This window comes from Aulostomus chinensis, chromosome 15 (genome assembly GCF_037954235.1).
Source record: "Aulostomus chinensis isolate RoL2024-O1b breed Wild chromosome 15, RoL_Achi_v1.0, whole genome shotgun sequence".
NCBI classification, from domain to species: Eukaryota; Metazoa; Chordata; class Actinopteri; order Syngnathiformes; family Aulostomidae; genus Aulostomus; species Aulostomus chinensis.
In genome coordinates, this window is record NC_141334.1 from 14567838 (window position 1) to 14592643 (window position 24806).

Sequence of the window (24806 nt, forward strand, 5' to 3'; positions counted from 1 at the left end):
TGACAGGAGCCGAACGTAAAAATCAGCAACGGAGAAACTTTCTGGATACATGTGAGGGTTTTTTGTTTTTGGTTTTTGGTTTTGGCTTTTGTTTTTTGTTTTTAAAGTTTTAACGTCATTACACTTGGAATTTGATAAATAAATGGGACAACAAAGCACGCGAGAACTTGAATCGCTTCAAGTCCGTGCAGTGTCCAGTTTTGATAACTTTGTGTAGCCCACTTGTCCATCCGATCAGTCGGTGTGGGCGTCTGGATGTGGCAGGAGACGGGTCGTTGAGCTGCAGCGAGCCGGGTGCGAGTTTTACTGTCCACAACTCTCCAATGTCACCGGACAGAATGATGATCTTTGGACTTCTGCTCAATGTCTTCTCTCATGGTGAGCTCATATCTCACGTTACCGTCTCTGTCTCAGGTGCGGGGGGGGGGGGGGGGGGGGGTTTACCCGTCGCTGTTTTCGTGCCATAATTTATTTAAGATGATCAATCTGGTGGAGTGTGTGATCCTTAATTCAACAGATACACCAGAGATAAAGCAACGTTTTAGCACAGTATAGTGATCACATACTGTGCAAAGATGTTACCATAAATGTACAGGAGGACAGTTGATGTAAAGGTTATCGTTAAATAAAGTAAGACTGCATATCTCACGTGTAATAACATTATTCCCAAGCTCTAGGTGTCTGAATTGATTTAATAAACTATCAATTATCAGAGCAGCAGATTCTATATATGTGGATGACATCATAGATTCAGGTCTTGTCTTCTTGTCTTGGACTCATTCCAAAAAAATGGTCATTAATCTCAGAAATATTGATTGGTCTTTACTGACCTGGTGGAAATATCTCCCATCTAAAACTTGAAAGAGGAAACATTTCTTGTTCTTACCACATTTTCGGTGAATCTGTGTTGCCTGAAAATGTGAGTTAGAAGTTTAATCTATAAAGGGTGAAATATGATCACACACAAAGTTAAACTTAATTGCTGTCCGAAAAAAATAAAAAATAAAAAGGCAAGATCATTGCGCCCTTGGGAGCGAACCTCATCATAAACGGTGCATTTTCTTTTCTTTTTGAAAACTTAATTGCTGAAACATAAGAGACCAATTAGTGATTTACTGTGTAATTTTTGGGCACTTAGCGTGATCAAATGGATACATGAAAGCTGGAGAAAGAATCTATGAGATGAATTTAGATGAATGAGCTCCTCTGCGGCCACACGCACACACATGCACACGCACACACATGCACACACGCACACACACACACACACACACACACACACACACACACACACATCTACAGAATGATTTACAGTATAATCATTGAAGTCAGTAATGTGACTGTGTCTTAAAACAAAAAAAAACATTTGTTGATCTGGGATTATTGATATTGAATTATGTCACTTTTGTTTATTAGTATCTTTCTCTCCTGGAGGCGGAGCAGACTCATTACTTTAATGCAGTTGTGCGTGTGTGTGCATGTGTTTCCTCCAGATCATGAGACAGATTCCTCGTAAAACACGACTTCTTAATGCGTTCTAGCTTCACCTTCATCTTCAATAAACGCAAAATACTGGTCAGATTGTTTCAGTGGGCTTGCTTCAAAGCTGAATTGACAAACAGCTTCCAGGATTAATTCACATAATGTCAGGTAAGCCTGCCTATTAAAGATTATTATCACAAAATGACGCATGTTTTATTGTGAGGCGCCAAGAAGCTCATCTGGTGTGTCAAACCCACCTGTCAGGCACTTAGTGGAATCGCACCAAGACAAGCAGTTACTTCCAAGCGCTGTTTAATCGAGATGAGATTCATTACGAATGCAAATGATTGTAGATGGGCTGTCATGCCGTTGCACCTAATTGCGAACGAAATGATTGGAATTACATTTTCTTTATAGATATCATTAAAGGAAACTCCAGTAGAGGTGAAACGGCAAAGTCTAAATACAAGACAAATCTGTTGAAGCATCTCTGTGTCCTTCTGAACTGTATTCCATTTCATTCAATGTTATTTTTAACCTGTAATATATCTGACCTTGTACAACTCTGTCACCTTAACAATGGCAGTGGGGGCTTCAGAGGAAGCCTCCTTAAATGTCGGTCAGCACTGATGATCCACAGAGCTCAGGGCTAAAATCTGCCAAAAGTGATCATGAATGTGTCTGATAGGAACATCCAGACTGAAAAGGGAGAGTTGCACATGCTTGTGTACAGTAAGGTTCTTCTCTTTCTCCTGCGAGCAAAAGCAGAGCCCTTCGTCAGCTGCAGGATTTTAACATTCATCCTTCCATAAGAAAACTGCCGAAGGATCCATAAAGAAAATGCATAAAGACAGAAAATACACGGTGAAGATTCAGAGTCGATTGGTACTGATTTACCAAATGTTTTACTGATTTTCTGAATTTTTTTTTTCCAAAGCAGTGCTTTGGAACACATCTTACAAATAATACATCAAATCAGAGTGTGAACAGACTGTTCCTTTACCAGATAGGAAAGCTGTCTATAGTTAAATGACACTACAGCCAACTTTGACTCTGCTGAAAGCCCTGCATGGATTATTCTTAAGTCACGGAGCAGACTTGGATGATTGAGTGTTGCTATTCTGGTACTTAATTTAGCAGACGTGATTGAGCTGTAACACGATTGTCATGAATTTCTTAGAGCTCATTCCAGGCTGTGTAAAGTTACACAGGTCTTAGGTGGATAGATACTCAGATGCTCCAGCTCTCTCTATTCAGAGTTTGACTACTTGATATACACGCTGAAAGGTTTGAGTGGCCTGACCTCGTGCACACAGGTTTATTCAACCCTTGGCTTCTTTATCGTCCCCACTGTGCCATAGACTTGTCTCTTTTCGCTCTCATTCTGCTGAGGCATTGTCTTTATATACTATGTGCCTGTAATTCAGTTTCGTTTAGGACGAGTGAACACAAAGATTAAACTGGCAACAGGCCCATTGGACATTACTTAGATTAAAAAAAAATAAAATGGAGCCTCTGAATATGTTATTATCTCAAATACTTGATGTTTCCTTTAGAAAAGGACTGACAGTACTTCCTATTCAACTCACTGTCAAGCTAGTCCACAGAGGTAATACATGTTGTATAAAAATGGGAGGATTGTTCAATTTAATGTCAACACTTCATTCACTTTCACACGAAATATATTTGTCTTTATTTTGCATTTGGATCCAATACAAGAAAAACAGCAGATAGGATCCTCGCTGATTCCTTATGTGTTGCTGTACACATCATAATTTAAAACTCCACCATGCAGGGGAAGGTACAAGCCTGAAATATTTACATAGTTCCAGAGACCTTTGCTGGCTCATGCAGCCCCATATTCTACCTGGAGCACAGAGGAGGGATGGTTTGGCTTTGTTTATGTACTGGTTGAGTGGGACAAATCTTAATTCAGAGAGATATTTATTCCCTGTCTGCAAGCGTGCATCTTGTGGAAGGCTGCATGACCCTGCGCATAATGCCACAGCTCTCTGTGGGGCGTGTGTGCATAAAACCTGATTAAAGCAAGTGCAACTGTGCCAGTCACACAGAGCTGCACCTTTGTATGCTTGCAAAAATTGAGGAGTAAAGGAGGTGTTATTTCTCTATGAATGCAGGGGTAATTTTGTAATCGCGGCATATGAAACATTGTTAAGACTTTCTGGAAAGTCATTAGCAAAGTGGTGGTCTCACATCATGTTCACGGGAAGGAAAAAAGTTCAAGGGATTCTTAAAAACGGACCAAAGATGTTGTACACGTAGATTTTTACTATCCTCGTGGCTGAAACTGCATGTAGATATCACGTATAATTTCTGCCTTTTTGCTGTAATGTGATCAGGTTAGGAAGGCGATTACATAAAAGATGTGGAGACCCACTCAGTATGAAGAGATTTGGAAAGACTTGGCCAGAAATGGAGGCTCAAAACATGATCGGGGTAATGAGGGAGGAAGGACTTGCTAAAATCAAGTGACAGAAATGGGCTCCAGGATCATAAGTCTCTAGAAAAATATGGACATTTTAAGTGCAACACAGTTTTTAAGACAAGGGAATGCAAATGAATTTGTTTACTCAGTTAGTGTTTGACATATTGTTCAACAGCTGGGAGGCTGTTTTGTACCAAGACTGTAGGTAATTTAGGGATGCTTAAAAAATGATGAAACTGCCTCACAAAAGGGTAGTAAGATTAGGATGCACCAAGGGTGCGAGTGAGATGACCCGAATGTGAACTCTGAAGTAGGTAAGTACAGTTCATTAATTATTGAAAAAGGAAAAATGTCCAAACACTGAAAATCCAAAACTTGAAGAAGAGAACTAAACCTGGAGACCACACCTCAAGTGTATGGCCTGTGGGTCTGAGAGCAGGATACCACAGGCAGATGGCCTTGGGGGGGGACTGTTGGATGAGGACACCACAGGCAGACAGTCTGGGGGTCAGGGAGTGGCATTTCTGAAGGATGACCTGAAGAAAAGGCCAATAGTCAGAACCGTTCTTGATGAGAGACAATGAAGGGCTACTCTGTCAGACGTCCCTGGTACCGGCAATGAAGGAGGGGCCTTCGGAGGGTGATCGTGGTGCCAGCAAAAACCAGAAAAGTGGTTTATTAAAGATGGTGACCAGTGACAGAATAACTCTTGAGGCTATGGTGACTATGGTGATAGGGGACTAACAGAGTTTCTTCCCCTGAAAGACAAAGCAGGACGCTGGGGAAGAAATGGCCTCAGAAATGCACCAATTGGGTGGGTGTCACTTGGGATGGTGACAACTGCAAACTAGGTTAGGAAGGTGATGGCTGAAGGCAGCATGGATGCTGGTGTTAGTGGGAATGACCAGCATGAGTGATGTCAGGGATGGAGGGATGGTCAATGACTGGAACGCCATGGTGCTGGATGGCAAAGAAAGTAGATGGCCTGAAGAGCCATGGAGACGACACCTTCTCCTGGATAGATCAACAAAATGACCTCTGTCAACGGCCATACAAGTGCCCACAAGGCTTGACTGCTTCAGGTTCAGAGGAACTCAACCCAAGGGAAACAGGCACTGGGCTAACTAGCTGGCTGAGGTTAGCAGATTGGTGGTCAGGCTGATTGGTGGAAAGCTGGAGACATCTTAGTTGAGGGCTGGCCATTAGACAGTCCAGACAAGGCCCCGAATCTCAATGGCATAGGGAAACCTGGACAAGAAATGCATCAGCAAATTATATGTCATGGTGCATTGTACATACTGAGGGGGGATGATAAAGGAACTTGAGGGCAGTGAGCAAGTGGGAGGAAGCTCCGGGGACTGGCAGGAAAGTGTTGGGCCACCTGGTGGTCAGATGAAGAAAGGCAGGGAAAGGAAATTTTTAAGTGAAGAATTTAGGTATTGAAAGGATGAAGAAGCTCCGTGTGAGTTAAAAGATTGGAAGAAAAACTCTGGTTTCACTCAATTGTTTCAGAAATGTAACTTGTCCTGTGTCTTTAAGAGGAGCTGCTTGACTGAGGTTGCCCAGGGCTATGACTCTTAATTTTCCTCACAGGAAAGTGAATATGTGCAAATTGCAAAGTACATATTTAATGATAATAAAAAGCCTAATGTTAGAGGACAGTAAGCCGATTGGTAGAAAGCAGAAAAATTTTACGTTGAGCAGATATGAGTATCAAAAAGGCCTTAATTATAGCTGATGCGTCCCTCCATGAGGAGAAACCTCTGCTGTGGCAGTGGTCTGGTAAGTCTGATTCAATCTAGGCAGAAGAAAATCGAGAATGAACAGAAAGTGAAATGCCTTCTCGAAGTCAGACACGGATGTGTCCATGTTTTAATCACTCTTTACTGTGTGAAATAAAGTCAATTTAATTGTGGGATGACATGAGGTCAGTCATTTGGAGATTTGGGAGATTTTTTTGTTTGTTTGTATGTTTGTTTATTTTTAGGCTTGGACCTACTAGTCACTACTGTTCACAAAGACTCCTCTGTCATTAGCCATCTGCTCAGTCCAATTTATATATATTTTTTTAATTTAGTGGCTTGACTCCAAATTAATCATTTTGGCAGGGAAATCATCATTACTTTTGACTTAAAAACATGTGCTCTATTGTGATGCAGCTCACTCGCTACCATTTGTTTGTGCCATATTTTCCAGTATGGCCTCTCATTGTAAAGGTCAATTTGTGTATTTACGGTACTTTAACATTCCATTAACCACAGAGTAATGAGGACATTCATATAATAAGTTTAATTAGACAGCACATGTAAATGATTTACCTCATTTACACAAAGCAGTAAGATTACATCCAGACTTAAATTTTGGTTAACGTAGGTCAGTTCTGGTATGCAAACACCACATGCGCTTAGTAATCTGATCTGTTGAGGGGGCCGGAGAACGCTGGACCCTCCGTACATAAACTAAGACCACAGTAGCTTGTAGGTGGGATGAATGTGTGTATGATTAGGCATCAGAATGAGTGTAAAAGACAAGAAACCAGTAGCAGGCATGAACATATCCCTAGTTTCACTTTTGATACTTCCCATCACCTCTCTGTCATTGCCTCCTCAAGCCTGCGACTTCCTTCCGAGAGTTTCTTTTTGTTACCAACCCGGTTTCTCATCAGAGTCACACTCTCCCACCACGGTCTCCTCTCAACTCAAATTACTGCCCAACAGTCTGGGTGCTCTGCTGTCCATCCAACATGTTTGAAAAGACCAAAGAAGGATATTTCATTTCACTGAATTTCTCAAGAGCAATTTCTGATGGAAAAAAGGAACTATGCCACCAAAACTAGAGGGGTAGTACATGGATATGAAGGAAGCCCTTAGCACCTCAGTACATTGTACACTGGATAGTTATTAATAATTATGTTATTTTGTCATTAAAAGAAACATAGTCAGTGTTTCAACCCATTTGACCCTTTACTTCCAAAATTAATACACAAAATTGCATCATGACAGCTATTTTACAAGCAGCAATCTTAAATATTGTATCAAACTATAAAATATATGATTTTGTCACTGTTGCATCTACAAAGGGCAGAGTACTTTTGATATGAAAATCTTCATTTTTAATTTAACCGAGTTTCCTGTGTCAACTTGCCTAGTATTTATTTTTTTTTAAACAAAGCAAACTTCAAAAAAAATTGTCAAAAGGATGATTTAGTTGTGAGGAGAGCTTGATGTGGTAGAGGATTCATCCGTGAGGTGATGAAAGGAGCAATGATCAGTCAGGTTACTGGAAATGAGTTGTAGTCTGTTAAGTGGTTGAAGGAAGAAAACGTCCTCTTGTTGAAGTTAACCTTTGTAAAGTACCTGTTTTAGAAGAGGTCAGCCACACCACGCTGAGTGAGGGCAGAGGACCGAACCACTGTGAAGCATAATGGGAAAATGTGTGTGTGTGTGTGGGGAGCGTACACTTTTAGAACTTTAACATCAACTTATGCTGATAATTTGCTGTATCATTTACAATTATGTCATCATGTTTGATATATTTAGAGACCCTCTCACGTTCTGAGGAAGGGTGGGGGTTGGGGGGGGGGGGTCTGGACCATCTTTGTCCCCCCTTTATTTGCGCCTGTGTAGGGAACAGAAGATGAATTCTACAATATGATTCACTCCTTCCAATGTTGGTGTGTGGTTTGTCATTTATGGCATTAACCTTCATCAGCTTTGCCTCACAAATCTTAATAATCACCCCAGTGAGAAATCAATAGAGTGTGTTATAGCTCACATATCACAGTAATTCATCTCCGATTCACTTCCTCTCCTTTCTCCTCTTTCTTTAAAACACACTGCACACTCAGCTATATCACCTCAACCCAGACTTTTACTTAAACAATGTGTTGCATCTCCAAGAGACTGGCGTGAGCACAATGGCTCTTCATCATCAGGACATTGAATAATGTTCAAGTTATTATGATTCGCCTACTGGACAGAGCTGCTATGTACTTTAAATAGGTGTGTGCGTGCATGCATGCTTGCGTGCGTGCATATGTGCGTGCGTGAGTGTGTAGGTGGGTGTGTGGGTGTGAGAGAGACAGACAAAGAGAGAGTGCACAGGCAGGATGGATCTTTGAAACTAACTTGCTGTCTCTCTTTATCAATGGAACGCCTGAGGGAATAAACACTGCGAAGGAATAATAACTAAACCGTACACTCCACAAACTGGTTATTAAATGACGCTTTTTTAAATTGCAGCATTACACTGATAGTTCATCATAATTATCTTGGTATCATACTTAAATAAGCAGACGGGTAATGATCACTTTAGCAAACCTTGGGGAGCTGTGACTGTTAATATGACTCACTGTCCTGTGTGTTACTAGCATTGTGTTTTCTCACCTCTCCCTTTGGAGTCACCGCAGTAGCCTTGGCAGGTTTCCTGCTGCTGCGATGAAGCGTAACTTCTGTTTATGATATGTCTGTTGCCTAAGTGAGATGTGGACCGCATGTGGCGTCTGAGATTACAAAACACGCAGCAGCAGAATTGGTTTGCAGCTGTGCTTTGCACCGGCAGTCAGCAGGAGCTTAATCGAAGTGTGTGACCAATCTAACACAATGCTGCGTGTATTTGTCTTTGAGCTTGTGTAATGTATATGATCATTCTTTGATGCGTAAATACTTGTGAGGGAGAACCAGGTATGGATAAAAATGAGGTTTTTATTCGCATATATATAAATCTAGTCAGACACAAGTCAAAATGTTTGTCTGCTCATTCCTTTTTTTCAGTCACAAAGCAACAGGATACAGCAAGTTAATGAGATGAAGCAGAAAATGTGTGTGTGTGTGAGTGTGTGTGTGTGTGTGTGTGTGTGTGTGTGTGTGTGTGTGTGTGTGTGATACTGCCTGCTGAAGCAGTTTCCGTCTTAGTCTGTAATAACTGCGTAAAAACGGCAATTTGTGGGAACAAATATGTGTCACATTTGAGAAAATATATTTCCTGACAGGCTCCATCAAAATGCATCTTTATTAAGAGGGCCTTGGTGTTTTTTATTCCCCTTGTCTGTCTCAGTTGCATGTGGCCTTTTACATGTGGTTTTGTTTGGGGGGGGGGGGCAACAACAAGTATTTTCTGCTTCCTGTGAGCACATTGCTAATCAAAACAGCCGTAATGTAGAATTAGTTTAAAGCATGGACATTCTCAAAGTGAGCAGAGATTCAGATTGAAAGCAGAGCTGGTACGCTGTATGATGAGGTGTATCCTGAATATAGTGTTTATTCCAAGTGAAAAGGATTCTGCGACAAGTGATTTTGTCCCCAGCTGTTCATGAACATCTTGTGGGTTCCTCATTTAGATTGTTTCAGACATTTCCGCTGTATTCCAGATGCTCTATTTTTGCTTTATTTCAGAATGGCAAGAATAAGACGAGAAAATCAACCTGCCAAGACAGGTGATCCATCACAGTGAACATTTTATCCAACATGTGTTGAACATCCTATTTTTGTCCAGATGTTTTTATCACCACACGTACTTTGGATAAGAGAGAGTTTTGAAAATGCTTCCTCTCTGGTTGTTCAAGTACTTACAGGAAGATTAGCCATCCAAGATGTGAGAGTCACTCCCTATTTGATGCAGGAAACAAACAAATTCTTTGTTCAAATTATTTTGAATGCACCTGGCTCTTAAATCAGGGGTGTCTGTGTATGTGAAAGGTACTTAAAGGAGAACAGGCAGGAACATGTGCAGCCTTGTTTTCATCCTGATAAGAAATAGATCCACCAAACTAACGGGTGGAGCTCACTGGTGTAGCAGCATCGTTGTGTATCACCAGAAACAGAGATAGGGGTCAACAAGAAGAATCTGGCTTTACTACGATGAGAGATGACCGGCAGCATCTCCTTAAGACTGGACGGACATTGAAACTCTCATCAGCGCAAAAAAGTGCGCTGAAAGATTTCGTGTGTATTTGAAGATGTAAAGAAACGCAGTGGTAGGTATCAAGGAAGTAGATTTGAGTACTGCACTTAAGTACCTTTGTATCTGTATTTAACTCGCGTGTTGTGTCTGTTGAAACAAATTCATTCACTCCATTTATGTTTGTAGAGATGTGTCGTTCTTGTGACTCTTCTATATTTCTATGAAGGCTGTCGTTACTTTTAAGCATGAAGCTTTGAAGTCAGCTGCTAATTTTTTTTTTTTTGCTTTTTTGAATGCAATTGAATGTAAGGTATATTCCTCACTGGTGGAAAACCAATCACAGTATCCTCTCAGCAGGGTTTGAGTCAAGGCTGAAACACGCCATACAGCCACGTGTGACACAACATGCCCGAGAGACGTGACATCTAATTTTAAAGCACTATGGCGGTGACGATGACGACGGCAGATAATCTGAACTGAACTGGCTGAATCTCAAGTCAATGTTTAAGATTCTACAAATGATAAATTATTAATCAATTCTAATATTTTCTGTTTGAACCCCACACAAACCACATCTCCACTCTAGGGAGCTCCCTGTGCAACCCGAGGAAGCGTGTTGCTCTCTGAGCTGCATTGATCTGAAAACAAACCATTTGTATAAATTTATACTCAATAGAGCAAAGTTTTGATGATCAAAAGAAATTGATGCCTACATTTTTTTGAATGACAAGATTCCAGTAACTGTTACTTTCCCTTGTAGAGTAATATTTGATCTGGAGTATCTACTGTATACTCTGTCCCCCACTGAATACAGGTATGTCTTAAATGTCTTAATAATAACTATTAAGCCATCTTCCCCATATTTCCAATGAATAACACTTGAATCCTCTTTTGTATCCATCCATCCATCCATTTTCTTCCACTTATCCTGTTAGGGTTGTGTGTGTGTGTGTGTGGGGGGGGGGGGGGGGGGGGCTGGATCCTATCCCAGCAGCCTTCTGGTGAGAGGCAGGGTTCACCCAGGACAGGTCACCAGCTCATCACAGGACCAACACATAGAGACAGACAACCATTCACACTCACAGTCACACCTTCGGTCAGTTTAGAGTATCAATCAGCCTCGTCCCCTTTTGATGGACTATGGGAGGAAGCCGTAGTACCTCCTCTTTTTTATATTATTCTAAAATGTAGTACATTGTGTGGTTGTCTGTATAGATCCTGCTTAACACCCGCCTGTCTCCTCCAGGTAGTGCTCCTGTATCTGCATCCCTAGACTGTCTAGTGGCAGAGCAGAGCTGCATCCAGGAGCAGTCCTGCATGGTCCTCTACCGACTCTTGGAGTACTGCGCTGCTGAGGAAGCAGTCGCGCCCCTCGGCCCAGATGCCCGTTTGGAGTGCCTGGAAGCGCAGAATTCCCTGCAACATTATCGCCCCCTTCAAGTTTGTAAATGTCAGCGTGGCTCACGCAGGGAGGAACACTGCCTCAGGGTCTACTGGACTGTCAGATTTGCAGGTGGGTTTAAAGTTCTGGCATCTCTGTGTGGAACTGAATCCTATCATGCATCACCACAATGTGACAATACTTCACTGTTGTTATAGCATATGAAGAGTATGACGTGTCTCCTTATGAAGAACTGGAGTTGAATCTGGTGAGAAACATTGAGATGTCACACATGGCCTCCATCATGGCAGGTAAGACTCCTACTACAAGTGTTCTAAAAGTGTGGCACACATATGACTATTTGACATACATCACTCTATTTCCTCCTGGCAACCTCCCAGCTTCTTCTCTTTCCGTGGATGGCCACAACCAGTGCTTGAAGGCAGCCCAGGACTGTGGTCTGTACGAAAAATGCGGCTCTCTGCGCTCAGAATATGTTGTCGCGTGCACCAAGCGAGCAACAGCTTCTGACAACAGCTGCAACCGTCAGAAATGCCACAGAGCCCTGAGGCGCTTCCTGGAGCGAGTGCCAGAGGAGTACAGCTTTGCACTGCTCTTCTGTCCCTGCTCCGACACGCTGTGTGGGGAACGCCGGAGGAAAACTATCGTCCCGTCATGTTCCTACGAGGAGAATGTGAGAGGAGAGGAAAGACTGGGCAAGCCCAACTGCCTCAGCCTGCAGAACTACTGCTCCAGAGATGAGCTGTGTAGGTAAGAAGGCTGTTTTCTTGTACTGGTACAGTATATAAAGAAACTGCCCTTGGTGCTTTTTTTGTCCTCAACTCATTCTCTACTGGCACGTACATGCATGTGTGCAGCCACGAGCATGCCAGCAATGTGACGTACATCTGTGCTGAGGGTGGTAAACTTGTAGTGCATTCATTCTATACTGTAACATCCCACAGTTTTACACGGCTCCATTGTTTAGCAAATGCCTGCCAAATTATAGCAATGCAATAAAAGTAGGTGACAATTTTTTGAGCCAACAACAGCTTAAGAAGGATAAAAGAAGAACGGGGACCACAGATCAGTTTTGCTTTAAATGTAAATTGTAGTATTTTTTTTTAACCTAGACAATATGTTTTTGGGTTGAAATAATCGATAGGGAGTGAAGTGATTGGAATTATTCGAATACTGAGCAAGAAGACAACAACTTGGATGACAAAACAGCTGAAACTAGAAGACGTGGCAGTTGTTCATGTCAAACTCCTTGTTGACAGGTGTAAACTGCTATTGTCAGCGTTTGACAGCATCATCCCCTTGGTATCGGCATGCGTCCACTTGGTTTCGGCTTGTCCAGTCCCATCATGAAATAATGTCTCAAGTAAAGCGACATTGATCGGAGGGGTGAAATCCACAGACGTGTTGACACAGAATTTTGTAGCGTCAAGTTCCTAGCACTACTGGTCTCACACAGATATAAGAACCGACGTTCCTCCTCTGTTGGCATCAGATCACAGCACCACCGCCAGTTTCCTGAGCTCTGCAGTCTCGTAGCCACCAATGATTCAAGCTCCTCCATCTGTTTCTTTCACGTCTCTCACGGTGCCCCACTCTGGCTTGAATGGACAGCCATTACATTCACATCCACGTCAAAATCGGTGAAATAATTCTCCATGACTTTGTAAATCCATCAGTTTTTCTTCCATTTTGTGGAGGATTTTCACACCCCGACTGATTTGAAAAACGAGGGAGACACAGGCATGACAGATTTTTTTTTTTTAACATTTCTAATCATAAGAACACAACTGCTTGACAATTCAGTGAAGAAACAGGACCTCACACTTGGTGAAAAAGACAAGATAGAAAAGAAAATAAACACGGATGCGGTCAGTCATAAACTGGTTGTACTTGTGTGTGCAATGTTTTGCCTAGAAAAGCTGAAAAAAAGGGAAAATGTGGACAAACTCACAGCTGAAGATGGTATAACCTTCTGGCAAATTGTACCAACCATTGCTACAAGCTAAAGAGAGCAACATCTGGTTGGTGATGCTTCCTGGTCAGCTCACCAGATTCTCAACGCTCCATCGCCGTTGCCTTCCCAATATAAGGTTTAGACTCATAAATATCAAGCGTGTTTCATATTTATGATTTGAGATCAGAGAGACTCCAGCTCAGTTGGGAACATAAAGATTTGAAACTCCAACATATGCAGGATCATTTGGGCAGATAATGCGTTCATACCCACCTGGAACCAGGAAAAAACACACACACACACACACACACACACACACACACACACACACACACACACACACACACACACACTATTGGTCTTGAAGAAAAATACCAGAATTGTCCCCTAAACGGCCAGGAATTCTTCATCAGTACGATTATTTGATGTTTTTTTGAGGTCAGCTTTCCTCCTGTAGTCCGACTGCATCCTTTGCATAAATTTATTGGACTTGCTTACATTGATTACTGTCTGATCTGTGTGCAAATGTTACAGAGGTTATTAATGATGAGATGAAAAAGACTTGAGAGTTATTTCTGAGAAGGTCACGCCGAATCCCCCCACAGCAGTATTTGTAAAAGATTAAAAACACAGAGAGGAGCTTGTACCAGCCGGCACGGCACATGTGCTACTGTACATGTGCACAGATACATAGCATTATAGAAATATAATAATCTGTTTTTTGAGTATTGCTTAAATGTCCTGAAAGCTAGAGAGAACCTGTAGTAATGTGTTGAACTGCGTTTAATCAATTAATGTCAGCGTCTGCTTTTAAAATCCAAAGCTTGTAAACATCAGAGATGAGCTGTTAATGCCGGTCAATACAAATCATTTCAAACAAGAAAAAATGCCCTGAAATTAATACAATTTTACATGTCAGTGCTTTCTTTCATGGAGGAAATATATTTGATTCGAGAAGTGGGAGGATTTGATAATTGTGTCTGCAAAGGAGGACCACTATTGGGTATTGGCTTTTTTTAATCAACATTAGACGCTTAGGGCAAGAAAACAACACATTTTAATGGATTTTTTTAATAACTCATGGTTTTGATACAGAATATAGCTTTAATGCAGCTATGTCTGTTTTGTGTTTTCAGAACCTACTGTTTTTATCATTGTGGTTGGGTTTGGTTTTTTTTTTTTTTTTGTAATTTTTCAGCTCGATCCCAAATTCCCAAATGAAATTGTCAAGACACTTGAAGAGGCACACTGTCTTCCCAGTGCTGACACATGAAAAACTGTTTTCTCCCCTGCGATTCTGTGTGTGTGTGTGTGCGTGCGTGCGTGTGTGTGTGTGTGTGTGTGTGTGTGTGTGTGTGTGTGTGTGTGTGTGTGTGCACGTGCGTATCAGATCCCGGTTTGCTGATTTCCAACACAACTGTCAGCCTTCTCCTTTGTCTGCCTCTGGCTGTGTGCGAGAGAGCAGAGCCATGTGCCTCAAGGCCTACGCTGGACTCATAGGTGAGCTGCAAGAAAAGAAATTAAAGCACTAGAAGATTTTGAAAGATGGAATAGTCCTGGGAAATACACAGCTACTCAGAGGACTCGTTTTTAGAAATCATCAGTGGGTGTGTAACAGTAGATATTTGGTTTTTATCATTGTATTTTTTTTGCTACACTAAATAACTCTCTGTGGACTCAAAAATAGTCAATTGCATTTGCTGCTGCTGTGGGAAACAGTCAGCATCACTTTAAAAGTTAAATCTTGCATTTCCAGCAGCTCCACAAAATGATCAGGCAAACATTATTTCCTTCTGTTTCCCCCAACTGCATTTTTCAAAAAGTAATGTTGTTTGCTCACAATTATCAAAATCAATAGCTGGAAAACACTGACTCCCCAAAGATGCTGATATTGTTGGTCTTACCTTACACAGAGGTGCTGAAGATACAAATCTTTGCAGAGGGATATCTCACTAGAGTTGCAGTGTGACATTTGTCTTCTTACTACAACCAGGCACCATCATGACTCCCAACTACGTGAGCAACAGCAGCACCGAGGTGTCCCAGTGGTGCACGTGTGATGGCAGTGGGAACGAATGGCAGGGTTGCCAACGCATCCTGCACATGTTCAAGAACAATATTTGCCTGCGTGAGTAAACTGTCACTTAGTAAATGGAGCAAAGCCCCTTGAAGGCTCCTTGTCCACAGCATTCTGGCAAGTTTGCACTTGAGGAGGTCAAGAGTTTTCTTGTAAGTGCAGCGTCTTGGGCAGACACACAGGTGTGTTTCAGGTAAAAATTAAAAAAAAAAAAAGATATTGCATAGTGCCATACTTCTGAGTTTTTTTTTTTCTCCTTGTTGCTTAAAAAAAGGAACCCAAATATACAATTTAGTGAAGCAGTGTTGTAAGCTTGTTGCAACAATGATTAAAAAAAAAATGAAATTTTTGATATTTGAACAGATCTGCTCTGAACTGACTGAGTTCTTCCTTGGCTCGTGCTACAGCCCACGTAGTTTAAAGGAAGTCAGCCTAATTTTTTTGAATAATCCTGCTGAGAATACAAGCACAGTAATTAATACAAAAGCTGTTTATCAATGCCGAACTCGGTGCTGATGAAACAAGCGCAGAGGACTTTTGACTAGAACGTTTGTTTATTCGGGGTGGTATTTCATGAATGGGCAAATGAGCCAAAATTGTTAAGTGCTTTGAGTACCATTAAGGGATAGAACTCTGCGTGCTGTATAATCTATTTATTATCTTAGAAAGAAAGGCCATAATGGAACTGGTAGAATGTTTCTAAATGTCATTCTGAGACAAGATAATAACAGGAACATTTTTACTGTCAAACTAAGCTGTTTAGTTGCTGCTGAGTATTTTAAAATGTCCATTAATATAAACAGGTCATAATTGGTAGAGATTCTTACCTTTTGAATTGTCGCTAAATAAATTTATGACAACAGACATTAATGATAACTAATATGAAGGTGGTTTCCCATCTTTTTAGAATCTGACAAAGTCACTCGGTCAGCGGAACTAGAGATGCTCTTATTTTGTTCCTTTATGTTTCTACGTGTTGCTAATGCTACAATGCTAAGTACACAGTTTCATTGACGAGGTCAGAGTTTGTCTCATGACCCTAAGCCCGCCCTTAACCTCCAACCGTTCCCCCAAGTGCTTCCTGTGTCATCTGTTTGCACCATATTTGGGTAAAAGAAAAGCAAGAGAAGTTCAACACAGTAAGTTGAGTTTTAGAACTATTGTGCACCCTGCAGCATGTTCAAGGTCAAATGTATTCAAGATTACTTTACAGCTGTCAGCTCCAACTCTAAGCTTATAAAAGTCATCTTGTTGATGTGATGCTCAAGGTTGAGTGATGATGCGATCCAAGTGAAGATGTCCCCTGCTGATTTTGTTTCAGGCAGTGCCATCAGCTCCATGGGAATCTCCGCACCTCCTCCTGTGGAAAACACTCCCGTGCCAGCCTCCCCGCCCTCGCCGCGTATCTACCAAGAGAGCGTCCACGTTAGCGTCAACACCCTCCCTGAATTCAACAGTGTAAGTGCTCTCTGTTTGTTTTTACTGTCTCGCCGTGTGCTAGTTAAACACTTGCTAGTGAACTAAAGGGGTGGTTGACTGGGTATCAGGCGGTAATACCCAAGTATCACCAGGGACCGCAGCAGCGAGCTGGGCCCAGATTATTTCTTTCCTTCTCCTTCCCATTGTGGTTGAGGATTAGCCAAAGGTGTTTGCAACATTAGACTCAACCTTACTTTAATATTCATGTATGCACACCCATCTGCTCCATTTTCTCACTTTGCTAATCCTCCTCATTCTGCATCTTCTCTTCCCACAATACTTTCCTGCGCTGAAGTCCTGTACTTGACATCCGCGTATACAATTTACTGTATTTAAAAATGTGAGTTTATTAATAATGATTTGGATTCATGAAATAAGTGGAAGTGATGCCCTGTTGTTCTGGCCCTAAAGCCCTCTGGAGGTTTCATAGTACTTCCTCCGACCACATCATTTTGATGAAAAGTTTTCTTTTGCACCTTTGAAGACCCCAACATGATGTCACTGGAGGACGAAGATTTTCTCCTTTCTTCTGTTACATAAAGGCTGCTCCTGATTGATGCGCTTTGTTATTGTCTAGGTTCTGTTTTTTGTTCAACTTAAACGGCATCTGACTTCATTCGATGAGCCGACTAACCTTAAGCTAGATTTCTTTGCCAGTATAAAGTGAGCCTTTTCTTAGCCTTGACAATAAAACTCATGAATGAGTTACATTCAAAAAGGAAGCATTCCTTAAAAACCTTTCTTCTTTCGTTGGTTAACAATCCTTTTGTTTTCCCTCTACAGTGTGCATGGATGCATTTAATTGATAACTTAAGAAGATTTTTCCACTCATGTTATTTAATGGCGTTTGGTGCACTGGACTTGAGGGGGATCGTCACCCAGCCCGGTCCTCAGAGTACAGAACACGCTCAGCTCCTTTGTATGGCAGTCAGAGGGAATTATCTATTTTTTGTGAAATTGATTATCATTATTATTTTCAAAAATAATGACAGCAGTCCATCACAGGGGGGCTACAGTTCACAATACATCACATACAGCATACAACAGCCGCGGCGCCTCATTTGGTCTGGAAACAGCTTAAGTGCTTCATTAACTAGGAAGCCTCTATAAATAGTGAACATTTCACTTTCATTGAGATTTAAATGAACCTTCAGTCCTCAAGAGTTCCTTGATTTTTTTCCCCTGATCACAGAAACATGAAATATAATGTGTGAACCAATTGAAGCAACACTTTTACTAGAACATTTGTTTTAATACAAACATTTTTATGGCAGACAAATGAAGAGGTATTTGACGGAAGGATTATGTTTTTGGGTTGTCCATTCATCTGTGCATGTGCCCGTCCCATTTTTGTTCAATGGATTGGATTGTTGAAAATGTCCACTGGGAAGAAGGGATGAACTGAAACTATTCTGGTGGACAGAAGTGGCTGTGACAGGCACGCGTCATGCAGGCAGACAACCGCAGTGCTGTATTTCTAGTTTATCTTTAGCTTTAGGATACATCGCTTGTTTGATTGAGACGTTCAGTCGTGACGATTCACCTTCTCTGGTCGGTAATTGTAAAAAGTAATGAATTCTTTCTTCTTTTTCAGATGGAGGACAGTGAGGAAGTGGAACAGGAGGAAGTAGAAAGCGAGGAATTCAATGTCATCCCACCGTATTCTGAGAAGGACTCCAACATTGAGTCAGGGGCGAGAGGGAGTCAGCGGGGAGCAGCGAGCCGAGCAGCACCAGTATTTCCATTACTGCTGCTGTCTACACTCATCCTGGACTGGGACTGTTGGAGCTTCTAAAACCTCCATCCTCATACTCACCTCCATTTGCAAATCCATCACAGTCCCCTGAATGAACCACGGTGTAAAGACATGGAAAAGCTTCCATTTTCATTTTGAAAATAGTCCCACTATCACTGCCTCCTCAAGAGTTAAAAGATCACTAGTCTGCAGTATCTATCATGTCTTTGCTCCAGTTCGCTCCCGTGAAAGGAAGCGAACAACGTTAGCAGATATGAGTGCATGAGTGAATTGAGAAGTGCAGTCTGGGCAAACACTCTATCTATAGCCTGCTCCACACTCTTAAGTACATCCCCTTTTATAACAAGAAGCACATTGCCAAAGGCCACATTCACTATACGTGCTCCCAAAAACCATGACCGGTCTACTCCACTGCAACCAAGCCTGCACATGGCTTTTGATTTCTATTTCGTGTCACATCCGCTTCCCTGTTGCCCCTCCGGCTCTTCCTCTCCCTCCTTCATTCTGTGGTTGAGCAAGATAATTCACTTTACAACAAGCTAATCTCCGACTGCACCACTCCTAAACTACTTTGTACCATTAAAATACTTTCTGAATTTGTACTATTTAAAAAGGGATTAACCAATGTGTTGTCACTTAAGCTGCTTTTCCACTGCATGGAACTGACTTGAATGTTTGGTTTTTGTTTTCCATCGGTTGTAGATACGACCTGGCAATTTTGTCTGGTATCTTTTGGCTTGATTGCTAGGGAATGATCACGGCATCACCGTGTTGCTGTGTCACCTTTTCTTGATTCCTATTTAGGAAAGTGGCATTCTGTAAAACCTCACCGTGGTCAGTTTAGGAGGCGCTGACGTTCTTGTGGTTGGGTGCAGGTGAAAGGCTCCAGGTCTTCAAGCCTCTGAACTGTTAAAGTGATGCTTCACTCAGAAAAAAGTGCAATTTGCCTTTCAAGTACTCAGTGTTGCATGTCTGGAACTAAGAGGTTTTTTTTCTGCTAATACTTGTTGACTTCATAATTCAGAAAAAGCAAGCTACATATTTTTTGATGGAAGCAAATGGAGACCAACTATGAACAACAGCAAAACTGTCCATAAATATAAGTTTAGAAACACTCAAAAGCATCATGAAGTATAATCTAAGTCTCTCTTATCCAGCTTTGCACTCAAATCCTCACAAACACTTTGATTTGTGCTCAAAAATTAACCAAAACAATTCCCATTCAGCATGTTAGTAGTTCTCCATTAGCTTGAAAGCTGAAATATAGGCATTTTCTGACATCTGGACTCACCCAGAAGTCATGTGTGGTGTGTAATTGAAAGGCAAATTATACATTTTTGGGTGAAATATCCTTTTGGCATGTTTCACACAGTATTTCGATAATAACCCGCCACTGAGAGGATGCTATGTGCAGTGTAAAATTGAATCCAGGTACCAAAAGCGAGCAGTCGTATATCCTGCAGAAGAAAGCAGCTCTTGGTGATATTATGTCCCTTCAATCTTTGTCTCTTCTCACTTTGTGCACCTTAAAGCAGAACACAGCAGTCACTTTATTTCCTTCTGTTAACACGCCACTTAGTATTATTCCCACCATGGTGAGTGATGAGGAAGGGCAAAAGTAATTAGATCAAATCCTATGGAAGAAATGAAGAGCGAAGAAAAGCAACATAAGCAATTACAGCACAATTCAAATTACTCAGCAGGCAGGGAAAATCTGGAGTAAAGCTCAGGGGAGGAAATAGCCAATTTACTGCTGTCATACCCTCTCACTTTTTATCCTTAGGAAAAGTGTGTTTTTAGTGCTCCTTCCCCATCATGTACTTCAGATGTTGTGAGAGAGGAAGATGTGGAGATAGGGACGGACAGAGGAGGCTGTAAAGCCCTCTGGCTGCTCTGCTCATTGAGCAGCACATCGAGCCATTCTCCCTGCCTGGAATAACTTTTGCTGATGTTACTGATTTTTTTTTCCCTTTCTTTCTTATGAGTCGTTTTCTTGTGAAATTACGCAGCTGCAGGGTTGTAGGTAAAGAGAAGTATAGTAGAGTTTTTAGGGGGATCAACTCTTAGTTTGTAAGGAATAACATGTCTGAACCCTGCAAGGAAACTTTTATGCCTTTTGAGTTTTCTGATGACACAAACAGTTAATGAATCAATTCATGGTTATATTCATTTCTGTCCAAAAAAATAGTAATAAGATGCACTCAAGAAGTAAAATCCTTCTTTGTTCCTTCCTTAGCAGCAGCCTTCAGGTGAGAGGCAGGGTTCACCCTGGACAGGTCACCAGTCCATCACAGGACCAACACATAGAGACAGACAACCATTCACACTCACAGTCACACCTACGGTCAATTTAGAGTATCAATCAGCCTCGTCCCCTCTTGATGTCTTTGGACTGTGGGAGGAAGCTGGAGTACCAGAGAGAACCCACACAGGAACAGGGAGAACATGGAGACTCACACAGAAAGATCCTGTGCTCCAGCCGGGGCTCGAACCCTGAACCTTCTTGCTGTGAGGTGACAGTGCTGACCACTGCACCACCGTGCCGCACTCCGTCAAACCCCATGTAAAGAAAAATGTAATTTTTCACAATGTAAAACGCATCTGCCCCAAAATTTAATTTGGTGTTCCTTGGGTCGTTCTAAAGCCCTCCACCAAGTCTGGAGACATTTGGGCTGCATAATTTTTACATAACCCTGCCAAAACACACACACACACACACACACACACACACACACACACACAAAGGTCAGGGATCACATAACCTCCCTGGTGGAAATAATTAAGTTTAATGCCAAATCAAAGGAGAACAAGGTAAAACCTTATATGTTAGAATATACCTTGAGGAGGCAGTATGACTGACCCCCCCCCCCCCCCCCCCACCACCACCACCACCACCACCACCACCCCCACCCCATCTCCACCCCCTATTGGATATGTTTACATGAAGGGTTAACATGAGGACTGACCTTTCATAAGGATAGACGGTACAAAGACAGACACCGCTGGAAGCCTATGAGCTGCTTCACTACTTCAAACTTGGTTTTGCTTTTGGAAATCAATGAAGGACTGAAATATTTGACTGAAATGGATCTTGTAAAGTTAGCGGCCATTACACACCCCAGGGCAGAATGACATCATGTAGGTTTTTGACCACATTCTTGTTGGGAATCGGGCTGCGGGAAGTTAAAAAGTGGATGAGGAAAAGACCAGTTGACTAAACTCACAAGTATGATTACTGGTCCGGAAATATATGAAGTCGAATCCAAACACTGAGGAGATGTGTTGATAGAGTAAATAAATCTGCTAAATAAGCGTTACCCATGTCATTGTCCTATTATTGATGCTGCTAATCAGCTGTCGTAAGTCATAACGCCTCAAACTGTCAATAACTGCATCCAGTGTGCTCTGGCCTTAATGACTGAATATGCGTTTACATGTAAGTTCACATTTTAGTATATTTGTTTATATCTGTAAACTATGTAAAGTAAACATTTTCATCAAACGCGGCTTGCATTTTTGAAGTGTTTTTGATTTTTCTTTTTTTCTTTTTTGAATTCACACACAAATGAAATCTTCAAAAAAATAAATAAATCAGTTGTAAATACGTGCCCTGTTAGAGCGTTTTAGATCGCATCTTGAAGATACACTCTGTACAGCACTGTTTCACATGCTAACCTTGTTTATGAGAAAACTGTCAAACAAGCCGAATCGTTCTGGCTGTACTGTGTAATGATGGTGTAATTTTGTGACACAGAAGAGCAATGTGCCAATTTGTTAAAAGAATAAAAGCCACATTGGCGATTTCCGTGTGTGACCAAAAAAACCAAAAAAAAAAAACCAAAAAAACCTGCCTTTGAATGAAGGAGTGATGTGCCGATGGGAGTGGGTGTTAACCACAAGCTTCATGTCTAGTGCAGTGCAAATGTGTGTGTTTAAATGTTTAAATATATTGAAAATATATTTAACTTCAGATGATTTTGGACTTAAATTTTGATTTGATTCAATAACTGACTGCTTCTGTATCTGTAGGTAAACCATATGTCACTGCCTCTCACTGGCTCGCTGCCACCTCAGACAAACCGAGCCAAGACTTTTGTTTACTTTGCTTCTGACTGATGGAGGTTATTACAGAGTTGTTGGGCTTCTACATCCAAAAATGACACCGCTGTTGAAGGAATGAGCTTCAGTGGAATGACTAAAAGGAAAAAAATGGTGCAGCATGAGAGCTCTGGGACTTTGGTTTGTGTCCAAATTCTACCAACTTTCTTCAAAGTTATGCTTTATTAATCCCCCCGAGGACGAACGATCCTTGGCTCTCCACCCATCCTGAGCATTTGGAAACGCAGGCAACCACCAACCTGTAGTTCTGAGGCCTAAAGTAAATGTATCAGTGTTACTGTCTACAAGTCCTGTATACTTCACTTCACAGTATCACGGTGTGCTTTGACTTCTTTTACTTTTTCACCTTGTAAAGTTATTGAACCCTGTTTTATTCATCACAAAGCACACAAGTGTCTATTTGCAGTCTGTTTCAGTGTTTGGTTGAAGTAAAATTGACATTTGGTTGATTCTTGTGAAAACATTTATAGCATCACAGTTTTCATGGCCATATTAACAGGACGGATGGGTCAGCTGTTTGTATCAACACTGAAAGAGCTCCCGTCTGCAATATTTCAAGAAAAAAAAAAAAGAACTTGTTCAGATAAATGGCTGAATAAATCAGTCCATCTTTCTGGGAAGTACACCATCATCAGCCGACCTCCCCTGAGCAAGACAAGAAGACAGACACCCTTCTCCTCTGTGCAGACATTAGAAACAGCTTGTTAGCTTAGCACAATAACTGGTAGTGGATGGGAAGTTTAGCATACCAATGGGACAGGTCCTTGAGGTGATTCTCCTCATCCCCAATTAAAAATGTGGCTTCAGAGGTGCTCTCAGGACGGTAGTTCCGGCATTTTTCTTGTTCTAATATCATCTATCTATATTATCTATCTATATATCTCATCATTCTGAATTATTCATCCATAACTTATTTTATGCACAGCGTGAGTTACATAAACATTTTTGTTGACAGCCTCCACTACCAGCATTTTTGAAAGAATGTTTTGTGCTAGGATTGCAAAAAAAACAACAACCCGAAAAACGTATCAGAAGAAAGATCAAAACTTTTTCATTAAAAACGTTTCCTTGTGAGTGCATCCATTCTTCTTTATCAACACTTGAATGGAGGTTTCTCTCCCTGTCATCTTCAGTCAAAATGCTGAATGAAATGCATTTTTTTTTTCCATGATTCTTTTTTCGATTGGGTTTGGTGGAGTTTACCTTGGTGGAGGCGTACGCTCACCAAGGGCCCAGTAGTGGCAGCATCCCTCTGTAATGTGCTGTACATTCAGAAGTGATTTTAAAACATAAAGTTGATTTTACGTGTGTATTTATTTACTTGGGGGATTTCTCTCATTCCCGTATGGTCACTTCAATTCTATACAATAAAAACTGAATATCAGTTATTAGCCTGATGGGGCTGCCCGACTGCCAGAGGCAACTAGTGCATCTAAACACCTCTTCAACAACTGGAGTTCCCTTCAGTCGTCCTGGTGCAGCACCACAGGCCCCCTGGTGAACCACAACCCTCCTCCACCCACAGCATCCTCCAGATTAACAGAGGCTAACTGCGTTTTTGGAGAAACAGCAATTTGATGGGTTTTGACTGAGGTATGCTGACACTTCCCTTCCACTACACCTGTGCTAAGCTTCGTCAGCCTGTGTGGATCTCAGCCCTCTAAGTGACACAGTGAAATGATGGCATCTGCCTATTTTCTCAAATATATGTGTTCCTTTAAAAGGAGGTTGTTGTTTTTTTTTGCAAATGTGTTCTTTCAACAAAAGAATACTTTCTTGCTGTTTCTCTGGACTGTTACCTTATGACACCGCCGTAAAAACACTATACCTTAGAAGACTACTTAATTTAATTCACTTTGAGCTGTCATAATAGCTTCAAAAACCATCTTTGTTGATCTGAAAGGCCAGGAGGAACAAACCTCTGTCAACTCCTGTTTATGTGGACCATATTGTGAACTTAAGGGAAATTTTAGGCCGAACCTTTTTTCTTACTTAGTGTGAGGAAACAGGGGTGGAAAAAGATGAGTGGTCTGGATCCCACCTGGGCAGGTGGGCTTAGGAATATTTCTTTTCTTTTTCCCATGTGTTTGTTTCTTTTTTAAGCTGCAAAAAAAAACAAATTGTCAATGCATCGTTGATTCCATAATGAAATCTGTTCATGTTCTTGTTCATATTTTGCTGATTTTCACA

At 41.4% G+C, this 24806-nt stretch overlaps 1 protein-coding gene across 1 annotated transcript; it reads left to right on the plus strand.

Annotated features, from left to right (window-relative positions):
• On the plus strand, positions 1–24806 carry LOC147248866 (GDNF family receptor alpha-4-like). Its single transcript, XM_086178979.1, has 8 exons — positions 1–378; positions 11076–11342; positions 11429–11521; positions 11612–11981; positions 14576–14685; positions 15179–15313; positions 16584–16720; positions 18336–24806. Exons 1-8 carry the CDS (start codon positions 324–326, stop codon positions 18534–18536), a joined length of 1368 nt encoding a protein of 455 aa, XP_086035105.1. The 5' UTR covers positions 1–323; the 3' UTR covers positions 18537–24806.

Excerpts from the sequence above, each read along its gene's own strand:
- LOC147248866 (XM_086178979.1), top strand. The coding sequence starts at position 324 with ATGTCACCGGACAGAATGATGATCTTTGGACTTCTGCTCAATGTCTTC. Across the intron at positions 14,686-15,178 it reads GGCCTACGCTGGACTCATAG|GCACCATCATGACTCCCAAC; the intron begins GTGAGCTGCAAG and ends TACTACAACCAG. Across the intron at positions 16,721-18,335 it reads CCCTCCCTGAATTCAACAGT|ATGGAGGACAGTGAGGAAGT; the intron begins GTAAGTGCTCTC and ends CTTCTTTTTCAG.